The 14,149-nt window shown below is 32.4% G+C and overlaps 1 protein-coding gene across 1 annotated transcript in view; it reads left to right on the top strand.

Annotated features, from left to right (window-relative positions):
• The first annotated feature begins 2,346 nt into the window (after nt 1–2,346).
• Nucleotides 2,347–14,149, top strand: part of Ndst4 (N-deacetylase and N-sulfotransferase 4) — a 241,619-nt gene continuing 229,816 nt past the window's right edge. The window contains exon 1 of the mRNA XM_027935447.3: nt 2,347–3,324. Within this exon, the coding sequence (XP_027791248.2) occupies nt 2,347–3,324 (978 nt within the window). The remainder of the gene's footprint in view (nt 3,325–14,149) is intronic.

Genomic DNA, 14,149 nt, shown 5'->3' on the forward strand with positions numbered 1-14,149 from the left:
CTGGGATGGGGCCATTTCTGGGTTTGCTTAGGTGGACTTTTAAATCATATACATGCACTGCTAGAAGTCTAGAAATGGATGCAATATAACATTGGATAATCACTCTTGACAAATTCCAATTTTTTTCCAATATTTATATGTGTATATTTTTATATTTAATTTAATTGTATATTTTAAATTTATTTGTGAACATTTCAAAAGTACACAAAAAGATATAAAATAATTGGTTTAAATATTTTAAAACTTACCAAAGTCTTTTTATTGCCATGTTTCATTTTGTTCTAGTAGAATTCAATTGATTTACTTAAAAAGACTGAAACATTTAAAAAGCTTTGGGAGAAAAAATAATTATCTTAAAAAACTCTATTTGAAACAGTGTCAGTAAGTCCCCAACATGCAGAAATAATTTTCCCTTTAAAATATTTCTCATTGGCACACTGCATTTCATAGGGACAAATTCACATTTGTTTATATATCTGGAATCTGCAAATTAAAATATTTAAAATATATGGTAGAAATTTTGAAATTTCATATAGTGAACTTCTGAGAATATTTTAAAATATTGTCTCAAAAATCTAAGGTAAAGGGCTGGAATCGTAGCCCAGTAGTGGAGAGCTTGCCTCTCTCATGTGAGGCAATGGGGTTTGATCCTCAGTACCACATAAAAGTAAATAAACAAAATAAAGATATTGTATCCATATAAACTACAAAAAAAAAAAAAAAAGAAAAAGAAAATCTAAGGTAAAAAACACAATCATTTCAACTTACTGTTGATTTTTTTAAAAACATATTACTAACAAATAAAACTTCATTTTAGAACATAACATTTAAAAAAGCAATATTTTCATTTTATTTAATAGACACAAATTTTTAATAGTCATGAATCACTCAGCTCAATAAATTAAAAAATAAAATACGGAAACCAAAAACTGCTCTTTACCATGGAATACATGACTCACAGCAAAACGTGTAAATTTGATACTCTGTGACATGGTATATCATAGACATACTTCTACAATGTATATGTCAAAAACTAATAGCATGAACTATTTGGAATATTTTTCTAGGGATATTAGTTTGGCAAATTTGAAAATGTAAAAAAAAATTAAGCACTCTACCACAGTTTTGAGGCCCTGAAGAAAATTTGTTTAGAAAGAAATTCATTAAATTCACTTTCATACATACAAAGAAAAGAATCTAATAGTAATGGGCTGTCATATCTACTTGTGATGAAGCAGTTTGGGAAAGTTTTTTGTTTTTGCTTTCTACATTATTTTTCTTTTGAACTAAGGGGCACACATATGTTTGATTTTTGAATGAAAATTAACAATGGAAAATTCAGTTCTAAATTTTGATCATTGGATTAAGGCTAATTAAGAATGTGCTTTGAGAAAAATCAAGCTTTTTCTTCTGGTCTTGCTTCTTAGCCTTGGTTTCACTAAAGGGATCTAAAGATGCTTGTTTCCTTTTTTGTTCTTTTTCCTATATTGTCTCTTTCACTTTCCCTTTAGGAATGGATAGGGTTAATCCTATCTATATTTGGACATATACCACATGGGTCTCTGTGAGGCTAGATGGAGAATATATTATTAAAGGGAAAAAATGTATCTGCTAAAAATGTAAGACACAAATCATTCCCTTAGCTTGGCACTAAAGAGACTTAAGCAGATTCTTTAAAAGCTGTTCTGCTCCAAGCCCCATACAAGTACTTACTTGTCGAATCCTATATATCTATAGGATATAAACATTATATATCTATAATATTTACTGGTCCTGAGGAAGCAATTTTTATGGTAATTAACATTTTAAACTAACGCTTATTTTCTAATCTTTTTCTATTTTGAGAGAACCAGTTGAAACGTGATCTCATTATGTGTTCTTATATACATACGAATATTTTGGTTCTGCACTCTGGAGAACATGGAGAAATCTAGTCTAAGTAATAAATTCTAGACTATAAACATCATGCTATTAATATTTTAGCATATTAACAGACTAATATTATATTTGAATATATATTTCTTAAATACAAGCATATATGTAAACATAAATACTTATATTCCTATTTTTCTTGGTTATTATTTTTATCCTCTTTTTCAGATAATGCTTAGAGGATTCTGCAGCAATTCTTGGTATTGGACATATTCAAAATCCCTTCAACTTTTGCTCTCCTGCTTCACTGCCTTCCAGCTTTAACTCATTTTTGATCCCTTCAAATATTTTACATGATTTGCAATGGTTACATGAACTTTTGGGAAGTGGTATTTGCACCATCTCATACCTTATTTACTATGGCAATTTAAGGAAAAGAAGTTGGAAAAAGTTTCCAAAGCATTATTTTAAAAAATGAATCTCATTGTGAAGCTTCGGAGAAGTTTTCGAACACTGATTGTTCTCTTAGCAACCTTCTGCTTGGTGAGCATTGTCATTTCTGCCTATTTCCTCTACTCTGGCTACAAGCAGGAAATGGCCCTTATTGAAACCACTGCAGAAGCAGAATGTGCTGACATCAAAATTCTACCTTATCGGTCAATGGAGCTGAAAACAGTGAAACCTATCGATACATCCAAAACTGACCCTACCATCCTCCTCTTTGTGGAGAGCCAGTACTCTCAACTCGGTCAAGATATCATAGCTATCTTGGAGTCCAGCCGATTTCAGTACCACATGGTCATTGCCCCTGGCAAGGGAGATATACCTCCCCTTACAGACAGTGGCAAAGGGAAGTACACATTAGTTATTTATGAAAATATCCTGAAATATGTTAGCATGGACTCATGGAACCGAGAGCTTTTAGAAAAATACTGTGTGGAATACAGTGTTAGTATAATCGGTTTTCATAAAGCCAATGAGAACATCTTGCCAAGTACACAATTGAAAGGCTTTCCACTAAACCTCTTCAATAATCTAGCTCTGAAGGACTGTTTTGTCAATCCTCAGTCTCCTTTGCTGCATATTACCAAAGCCCCCAAGGTTGAGAAAGGTCCTCTTCCTGGGGAAGACTGGACTGTTTTCCAATATAATCATTCAACCTACCAGCCTGTCCTTTTAACTGAATTACAGACCGAAAAATCCCCATCACCCTTGTCTAGCAAAATACTCTATGCGACTGTAATTCAGGACCTAGGTCTTCATGATGGAATTCAGCGAGTTCTTTTTGGCAACAACTTGAACTTTTGGTTACACAAGCTCATCTTCATAGATGCCATCTCCTTCTTGTCAGGGAAGAGGCTGACATTGTCCTTGGATAGGTACATCCTTGTGGACATTGATGACATCTTTGTTGGGAAGGAGGGAACAAGGATGAATGTCAAAGATGTAAAGGTAAGAACATTTATAAATCACATCATAATTTATTCACTAAATTTATTGATAAAATATAATTTTGAATATTGTAGACTCCTAATCACTGAAATTTTAAGGTAAAGGTTTTTTTTTTAAGTAAAACAGGCACTTAAAAAATTAAATTAGGCCTTAAGCATTACACACACACACACACACACACACAGGAGAGAGAGAGAGAGAGAGAGAGAGAGAGAGAGAGAGAGAGAGAGAGAGAGGAGAGAGAGATGCACACACATGAAATATGTGCAAGCTCCAGACTAGAAGCTTCATGATGAAACCAAATAAATATCCCAAAATGTAACTGAATTCAATCTTCTTGCCTCTGGTTATGCTTTGCCTATTCCAGCTAAAACCACTCAGAACAGACTCCATTATTTTGTCATGTGTGGCAGTTTATAGCAGTGAGACTGATATAGTCATAGAATTCTGTTTCTGAACTGATCATCCTATGTAGGCATAGGGTTTGATCATGATAATTGAAGTACAAGAAGTGACAACAACCCAAGATTTTTCTGTAACCTCAAGAAAGCCTAGCGTTTGCTAGTATAAAACATCCATGCACTTGAAAACATAGATAAAAAGAAGATAGTTTTAGAAGGTCTTGGCCTCAGGAAACTCCCATTATTCTCTCTATTAATTTATCCCATTATTTTGTGCAATCCAATAGTGTTACTGGCAGCTCATCTAGGTTATGATCAATTGACTGCATAACAGATCCATCCTATAGTAGCTATTAGATAAAGACAAAGCTAACTATGGAAGTGGGCTTCATGGTGCAATGTCCATAGTCTCAGTTACTTGAGAAACTAAGGTAGGAAGATGGCGTGAGTTTATGAGTTTAAAAACTTCCTTGGGCAACATAATGAGACACTGCTTAAAAAAAATTCTCTCTTTTTTAAAATCCCATTTCAACATTCTTATATGCTTTCTCACCTGGTCTATCTTGTGCTATATCCAGCTAAATTGATCCTGTAAAGAATCTAGCAAACATAAACAAAAATAAGGGAACACAAATTAGAATTGTAAAAGAAACAAAAATTGTTAAGATTTTATCTCTTTTGATTTTTTGTTATTATTATCTTCCAAAGATTAAATCTGGGTACTATTTCAAAATAATTGTTTTTTCTTTCCCTCCTAAAACTTTACGACCACTATTAGAGAACATGGTTAAAACCAATAAAACAAATTCACACTTGAAAATTCTTCAAAGAACATATGGACCAGTGAAATGTTTTAAAAGTGCCACTGAATGAAGGGCTGCTTCACTTTGACCCAAAGGCTTCATTTAGGGACTGCTACAAAGGGTTAAATGACCACAGTTGAATTCTGTCTGGGTTTTTCTTGTTCTTATTTTCTCTTTTCTTATTTTTTCTAATAATATAAATTTATTTGATATAAATATTAGTGTTTTAGTCAGCCTTTTCACTGCTGAGACTTGGGGACCCAATCAAAACAATTGTAGCAGAGGAAAGGTTTATTTGAGTGCTTACAGTTTCAGAGGTCTCAATTCAGAGATAGCAGACTCCATTCCTCTGGGTTCAGCTGCAGAGGAAAATGGCTCCTTCATGATCAGGAAACAGAGAGAAAGAGATTTCCACTTGCCAGATAGGAGTATATACACCAGAGCCATGCCTCAATTGCCACCTCTTTCAGTCACACCCTACCATTTGAATTACCACTCAGTTAATCCCTATCAGGATTAAATCACTGATTGGGTTAAGACTCTTACAACCCAATCATTTCACCTCTGAACCTTTTTGTATTGTCTCATTTGTGAGCTTTGGGGGTCATCTCAGATCTAAACCATAAGAACTAGTTTTATTTTCATTTTGCAGTCATTTTGGAAGCCTGTGATAAAGAGGTCACAGGCTTCCAAATGTTCCTTAAGTGTTTGGCTCCTAACTAAAACTGTAAAGACAGGGTTTTCTAGTTTCAGTCCAAGGAATAATGTGAATTAAAAAGCTTTTTATAATTCTAAACAAAGTTGACTAACTCAAATTTAGCCATGACACTTATTCTCAATAGAAAAACAAACAGCTATTCACCAGTACTAATAAACTAAATTGCATAACTCCAAAGAAAATTAAAAAATAACAAAACTTAACAAAGGCTTGAGCATTTCACATGTAGGGAGAGAATGAAAAGTTTGTATGGGTATATAGATATGCATTACTGTGTATATACACACAAGCACATATGTACATATGTGTTAAATGCTACATAAAATAATATTTAATGTATAAAACATAGGTTAATTTAACTGTCACCTTGAGAAAAATACTTTTCATCTTTTTTGTTTGTTCCTGGTCACTCTCAGAAATAATTTCTCTTTTTCTTTGTGGTGCTGGGGATTGAATCCATAGTTTTGTGTATGCAAAGCAAGCATTCTACCAACTGAGATATATATCCAGCTCCAGAAATGATTTTTTAAATTTATTTTTATTCTTTATTTCACAATTAAAAATTATGTATATTTATTAGGTACAACATGATGTTTAGATACATGTATATGTGTATAGCTCATGCATGTTAAATTGAGCTAATTAACATGTATTTCACAAACAATTTTTTTTGCTAAGGAGACTTAAAATTGACTCTATTAGTGATTTTTAATGGAATCACACTGAATTTACCATGTTATACAACAGAACTCTTGAATTTGTCTTTTCTGTCTGAAATTTGTATCCTGTGATAAATATTTTCTTCACTTCCAGGCCCCTTATCTACTGGTAACCACATTTCTACTCTCTATTTCCATGTACTCAAAGATTTTTGATGCTTCATATAAATGTGATGCAACAATTCTCTTTCGGTACATTGTTTACTTCACTTAACAAAATCCATGCTGTTGAAAATGACAGGACTTCCTTCTTTCCAGAAAATGAATAATATTCTATTGTGTGTATTTATATTATATTTTCTTTATTCATTCATTCATTGATGGATACTTAATTGGATGCCAGATTTAGGTAATTGTGAATACTGCTGCAATGAACAAGCAAGTGTAGTTATACCTTCATTCATTGATTTTAAGTTTGCTTTACATAAATTTAGAAATGTAATTCATGGATCATATAATAATTCCATTTTTAATTTTTAAGAATTTTCATGCTTTGTCCATGACTACTATCAAATTTGCATTCCTGCTGAATATATAGGATCACTCCCTTTTTTCCACAGCTTCACCAAAATTTATTACTGTTATCATTGTTAATAAATAACATTGTTAATTGTTAATAATAGTCATTCTATCCAACATAAGGTAATAGATATCTCACTATCACTATTTTTTGTCATTTTCCTGATGATTAGTGCAAATCTTGACAAATTATTTCAGCTATTATTTTTAATAATTTTGTCTTTTAGCCTTCATAAATAAGTGATTCACATTCTACCATTACAATATTAGACAATTCTGAACTTGACTATGTAGTAATCACCAATTTTTGTATTTGATTTTTATTTTGTTTTTATTGTTTGGATAAATGTGATTTTTACTGGAAAGAATTTTAAATTATGTGTAGAAAAATTCTGTATGGCTCATGTTCTTCATTCTTATGTTCCTTTTCTAACCATATGACATTTAGTCAAGTACTAGTAGATGAGGCTAAATCTAACCCCCTGGTATTCTACAGCAATTATCTAGAGCAAGGGTTTTGCATAGCTACTGATATATTTTCATGTTATTCTGAAATAGAGGACAGAGATATTCTGTTCCTTAATAACAATTGAGGGAAATAGAAGTATTATTAATGATGATTCTTGATGTTTGGACTACACTTGGAGCACATCCAATTTGACCAGAATGAGGGAGCATTTAACAATAAATATAGACATAGTCCTGTCTCCACAGTACCACTTCATGCTGTCAAAACACATATATACATACACTCACATCAGCACACTTTCATTTGAGCCCAATTCCTACATTGAGATGAAATTATGGATCATACAATTAATGAGTAAACATTCTTAAAGTACAGCATTTTGATATTGTGAACAGTACATGAGTTTTCTTAACTGAACTTGAAAACCCCATTTTTTCTAATATGCAGTTCTGCCTTACTTAACCAACTATATATGCCTCTACTTTCTTTGTAGAACCTTTCATGCTTTATCTCATTTCATCATGCCTCTCCCAATCAAAGCCACTGAGATAGAAATTAATGTATCCTTTTATAAATCAAGCAAAATTAAGCTCAGTTTCCATAACTATCACCTGATTGTAACAAAATTTCATTGTGCACATAAAAATTCAACATATGAGAGAGAGTATTCATGTATGTAACCATTCAGAATCTAATTATATCTTAAAAGATAGTAAAATACTAGCTATCAATGATCAGGACTCTGGTCATATTTTTTGACCTGGTAATATATCTATATGTTCTGCAAGGCAATCACAAAGTACCTCCTGTACATTTGAAGCTCATATATTGGCAGATAATCTTAGGCTATTGAAAGTGATGTCTACACACTTGTATTTATTATTTTCTGATTTGAAAACATCTCCTATTTTCATAATGGACTTAACTGCATGCATATAATGTTCATTTTAAAAGCAATGTCAGTTAGTTTAGCACAATGCATTCTTAGGAAAGTAACATAAAAAAGGCCTATCCTGATTATTAAAAGAAAGAAAGAAAGAAAGAGAGAAAGAAAGAAAGAAACTATATACATTTTTTTTTCTCATAGCCAAGTAGCCTGACTTTTATAGACAATTTTTCACTCTTGATCAAGATATTTAGTATGATCATAAGAGTTTGGTAGAATTAAGATGATATGCAATTTTTTCATATTTCTCTAAGACAAAAGAAATACTACTTCCCATGAGAATTTTGAGGACTATGAAAATAGTGAAACTAAGTTTATACATGGAATGAAAATCAGATTTATTTTTGATGTTACAAACAATTTAGGGGCTCTAATCAATTCTCTGTTGCAAATTTCTCTGTTTGTACCAAATACTAGTTGTTAGTTCTTACATATGTTTGAGGAAATAGATCCATTTTTTTCATTGTACGTGTACTATGTGTAAGATTAAAAGACATGTCTACTTAAGAAAATGAAACATTTTAATGTCCTGTATGATGCAGCCCAAACTTACATTTTCAAGGTCTATTCTTACTTCTTCTCGATATATATTATTTCTGTTAGACTTCCTATTGTCTATGGCTCAACTATGATTTTCTTATTTCTACCTTGACCTATTTTCTCAGTTTCTATGCTTTCAATAAAATGTACTCATATTTCAATAGATATATCAAAGTAGAAGACTGTAGTGATTACTACAGCCCAGTAATTGTAAGAGGGGAGGATGGATAATGGAAGGTCAGATAATGGACACCAAAATATAGTTAGACTGCAGGAAGTTCTGTTGTTCTGTACCACTGCGGGGTGATTGTAGCTTGCAACAACCTGTTCTGTATTTTATTACCACATAGAAGACTGGAGCTTGAAATCTCAAAATATAAAGAAATAATAAAATGAAATATTAATTACACTTATTAGATTACATATTGCATACATGCATTAAAATAATTTTTAAGAATCCAAATTTTTAAAAAGGAATATCACAAGTTCTACTTCATTTGACAGTGTGACACATCCTCTAATGACCCCAGCATATGGTGATTTTTTTTTCGACCTCAGCCTCTGAAAAATCACTGATCCTCTCTCTCACTTAGAATTTTCATTTACATGAGTTAACTACAGAATTAGGTGGTGAAAAGCATTTTCTTGTACATTTAATTATGTAAAAGTGTGTAAAAGTAACCTCAGACATAAATTAGGAATATTTAATTGACAATTATTTTACTGTCCTTCAACTGTTCAGTGCGGATCAAATTAGTTGCAGAATAATTTATTAACTACCTAAAAGAAAAAGTAATTTGAGGATTGTTTTCAGTTTATTTCAAAACAAGTTATTTGTATATGTATATGTGTATGGGACAAAAGTAAAAAAAAACATGTTGTGTTATGAACTTGGAGCTCAAAAGTAAGTAGCTTTCACATTCACTTCACACTCACACTTCACACTCACACTTCACACTCTATGTAGTTTGATCCTCACTATGTATTGCTTTTAATGTGTCTGGATCTAGACTGGCACTAAAACTTGATCTAGGAGCAATCAATGTAGCAATATCATAACGTAAATATTTTGTGCACTTATTTGACTATATGTGTCTTGAATTTAAAAACATGTGTTCAGAAATATAAAGGGAAAAAGTACTAAATTGTGCATAATTGATGACTAAAGCAAATATGTTAATAAATAAAAAGATAGAGTAGAAGATATTAAAATACAAGGAGAAGGTTTTGGTTAGTTACAAGTCATTGGAAAGCTTTCCATCATTTTTAAATGAGGAAATGATAGGATGAAGACACTTGAGAAAGTTCATTCTGCTAGTGATGTAAGTATCTAAGGAAATTTGCATTACCGTTGTAGGAATTGGGATATTAAAAGAGGAACAGTTTGCTATGAAATAGAAAGACAAATAATCTATTACAAAGAATCTTAAAATCTTGTTTGCAAATATGAATTACGGTTAGAAGAGAAAGAGGAAAAAATATTATGAGTTCTAAGGATATAATCTAAGAAAACAGAAAATTGTAGATGCTATGAACATCAATATAGAAGATGAGAGGATATACTGATAATCAAGATTAGTTTTCTATATTTTACCATTATAACTAAGACAGATTTATTATATTTTACAAATTTCCAGGAAAACATTTTCATACTCCCCCATATCTGTGAGTTCATGGGGTTACCATCAAAAGTATGGTTAAAAAAGGAATGGTTGGTATGTTCTTGAAGGAATCCAGACTTGATACATAGGAAACCAGTGTATATTTAGCAATGTAGAAGACTATAGCCTTTGGGATTGGTAGATGACCCAGTCAGCCAGTCAAGCAAGCATCATCTAGAATTTATTGGACAGATTCTAGGCAGGTGACCTGGCATTTAGTCAGAAAGTATAGGGAAAGAACTGGGCAGTGGCCAAGGCTTGTTGTAATTAGCATTTATCAAAGATATTAGTGGGTAATATCAAGTCTCTGGAGTCTGGTTTGTAGGCAGGTTCTTCTCCTAGAGAAAAAAGCACAGAAGAGAGTGACTTAGTCCCATAGGAATGTGAGATTTGAGAACATGGGACAACATGTAGTTCATTAAAGGACATGTGACAGGGAATCTGGAGAGCAGGAAGTCAGTCATAGCAACAACCCAGGGCAGGAGAGATGTCAGAAGACTCTTGAAAGTGCATTCCTAATATCCTGACCAAGTGCTCCTAAGATATCTGTTGTCAAGAGGGATTGTACTGAGAACATTCTAGATTCTTTAGGTGCCTGCCTATGAGAATTAGATATACTATTTGAAGACCCTAAAGTGAATCGAGAAGAAAATAATGGTTCATTTACCACATAAACACAGAGACTCATTGTATCAATTAAAGTCTTTTAGTAATAGAGTTTGGCTTAGTTCACAAGAGAAGTTCCATATCAGGTATTTTGGCAGAGTTGATAGTGATCTCCAAACAACCTCAAACTTGCTCAGAAGAGTATATATTTAATCATGATTTTCTTTCTTTTAGTTAAAATTCCAATATAAGTGTTTATTTTTTTTACTTCTGAATTAATTCAAATGGAACCATATACTTAATTCTCTCAGTGGAAAGACAAATATCCTCTTATGGAAGAAAGTAGGTTCTTTCTCCACTTAAACAATGGCCAAATTTTATATTAAAATTCACTTTTAAATAAGAATGAAAAAGGTGAGGAAATATGTACCATAAATACCTCCATCAAATTGGACATCCAACTACAAACATTTCTGTATCTCATAGTAAATTAATATAGTTTACTTGAATACCCAAATCATTTCTTACCCACTGGAGATTCTGTATATCATTTTTTATTGTGGAGTACTCTAATATATATATATATATATATATATATATATATATATATATATATAACATTCAGTTCCTGGTTTGGGTAAATTAGGCAGGATGCATTCACAATGATCTACATTATAAGGCAGAATGCACTACGTGCTGACAGAATTATCTAAGACAATAGGAACAAAAGTACTAATTCAGAGATCAGAGAAGACATCATGGAGGAAGTAGCATTTGAGTTTTTAGTGATGGCTGGACAGAGCAATGGCAAATTGAATTGGGGAGTGGTTTGGTCCAGTGGATGAGCTCAAGCTAAGACTTGGTTGAAAATATTACGATCACTTTTAAGAACGATAAGTTAGCTGTGGTTATTGAATGATATGATAAAGTAATTACATTGTGAAACTAAGCACTGTAGATGTTGGTTGTAGTTAGGTTACAGAACACCTATCAATTTTAGGAAGTTCACTTTTAAATTTTGCTGAAAACACGGTACCATTTAAGTTGCTAAAGATTTTTAAACTAGAGAAGGACATTATTAGACTTGATGTGTTAGGTTTCCATCACTGTAACTAAAATATCTGACAAGAACAATTTAGAGGAGGAAACATTTATTTTGTGTTCATTCATTGTTTCAGAGGTCTCAGTTCATAGTCAGAGAATCCTATTGCTCTAGGCTTGACAGGCAAAACACCAAGGTGGATGGGTAGTAGAGGAACACTTCCAGGAAGTAGAGATAGAGTTGGGGGAGTTAGGAACAAATAGTATAGTCCCCAAGTCATGCCCCCAGTTACCCTCCACCTTCAGCCATGCCCCACCCACCTGCTTACAGTTATCACTCAGTGTCTGCTCAAATGTTTATACCAACAAATGAATTGCTACACTGATGAAGTTACAGGTCTCATAATCTAATTATTTCACCTCTTGCATTAACACAGAACCATTGGCAGGATATCTTATACTCAAACCATATAGTTAGGATTGAACAAAAAAACATTTTTGCACCAGGTATATGTTATTGAGGAAATAAGTAATAAATTTATTAACAACCATGCAATCATATTAGTTATTATAACTTTTATAATATAGTATTTATTTAGCATATTAAATATGCTGAGCAAGTGCTAATCAAATACAGGCACATAACACTAATAGGTTAATATTTTGTACATCTTCTGAATAAATAAAATGAGGGCTCAGAAATATTAAGATATTTCTATAGAATCTGGCTAATAAGTAGTATAATAAGAAACAAACCCAGAACATATCTGTCTTGAATATTTAAACTTACTTTTAGGAAACAATAGCTTGAGGTTGAGTTTGAGTCTTAGCTCCAGCACTAAAATATTTAACCTTGAATATATTTATTAACTTCAATCCTCAGTCTATATATATATATATATATATATATATATATATATATAGTCTATATAAAACATTTGTTATATATGTATATGTATATACATATGTGTGTGTGTGTGTGTAATACCCATGTAAAGCAACCTAATTTGTGGTAGAGTATTGACCACTAAATGAGATAGGAGATAGGAGTAGAAAAGTGCCAGGACAGAGCTGTGCCATTAATGGACTTAGCTTCTTGGCAATAAGAATTAAAGGGGTAGATCAAGAGAGTCCATGCTGAAGTAGAAGTGACAGAAACTGGACAAAGAAGGATCAAAGGAGGTGGACACTTAGTGGTATCAATATTATTTTTAACTGGATGTGTCAACCAACATATAGAGAATTGGGCAGCTGCAAAATACCAGAAACATAAGGCGTTAGATTTAAATTGATGGTTTAAGGTCTATTTAACGTGGGACACTCATATTTTGGCCTTTGAAAGAAAAATCTAGATTATCTGATACTGGCAGGGCAACAGTGTACATTTAGGAATTATCAGTTTCAATACTTGCAATCTCAGTGGTAACCTCAAAAGGAACATAAATGAAATAAGTAGAAGAACCACCTGAATGAAACATTTGGGGGCTCCTGTAATAAATCCATCACCAGTTAGTTTCATAGACAGGAATATTGTTTCATGAACCAAGATGGTAGCAGTCCTGAAGGCCACACATTAGACTTTCTTTGTTAATATGGAAGAAAGCTCAGTGTATGCTGGAAGTCCTCCTGGGAGGCAGGAGGGAAGTGAGGGGTTAAAGGAATGCCTGACAGAACAGTGCCATGTTTTTGGAACAGAGAAGGTGCCATCACTCATCTGGAATTTGCAATTCCAAACTCTTTTATCTTCTTATTTATGACCCTTTGAACAAGAATTTCAAGATGACCTCTTCCTAACATTACTGTTAAGTGTACCAAATGAAACTATGTCATAAGTATTTTTGAAATGTGAAATTTTGGATAGGGGTTAAATATCAAGAGAACAAGAAAGGCAAATCCTCACATAATTATTCTGCTCAGAAATCATAATCTACTGTAAGAATTTTATTTAGATTTCACATGTTTATTTTCTTGATAGAAAATCAAGAAAATGTAGGGCTGAGGATATAGCTCAATTGGTAGAGTATTTACCTAGCATGCACAAGGCCCTGGGTTTGATCCCCAACACCATAAAAAAGAAAATGTAAAGTTAGAAACAAGACTTTTATAGACATTTTTATTTAAGACTTTTTAATATCAAAGAATTATTATTACTTTTTTAAAGTGTGTGTGTGTGTGTATTTGTTTCCGTTTTTACTGAGAATCAAAATCATGGCCTTGCAAATGAAAAGCACACATTCTACCACCATGCTACATCCCCAACCCAAAAAAGTAAATTTGAAAATTAGGCCTGTGACCAAGTGAAAGTTTTGTGTTCAGAATAATTTAATGTTTTATATGCAAATTAGTTTTTAATTTAAAGATTGGGCATTTCCTACTTTCATTTGAATTAAAACAGGCTAGAG

This window comes from Marmota flaviventris, chromosome 7 (genome assembly GCF_047511675.1).
Source record: "Marmota flaviventris isolate mMarFla1 chromosome 7, mMarFla1.hap1, whole genome shotgun sequence".
Classification (NCBI taxonomy): domain Eukaryota; kingdom Metazoa; phylum Chordata; class Mammalia; order Rodentia; family Sciuridae; genus Marmota; species Marmota flaviventris.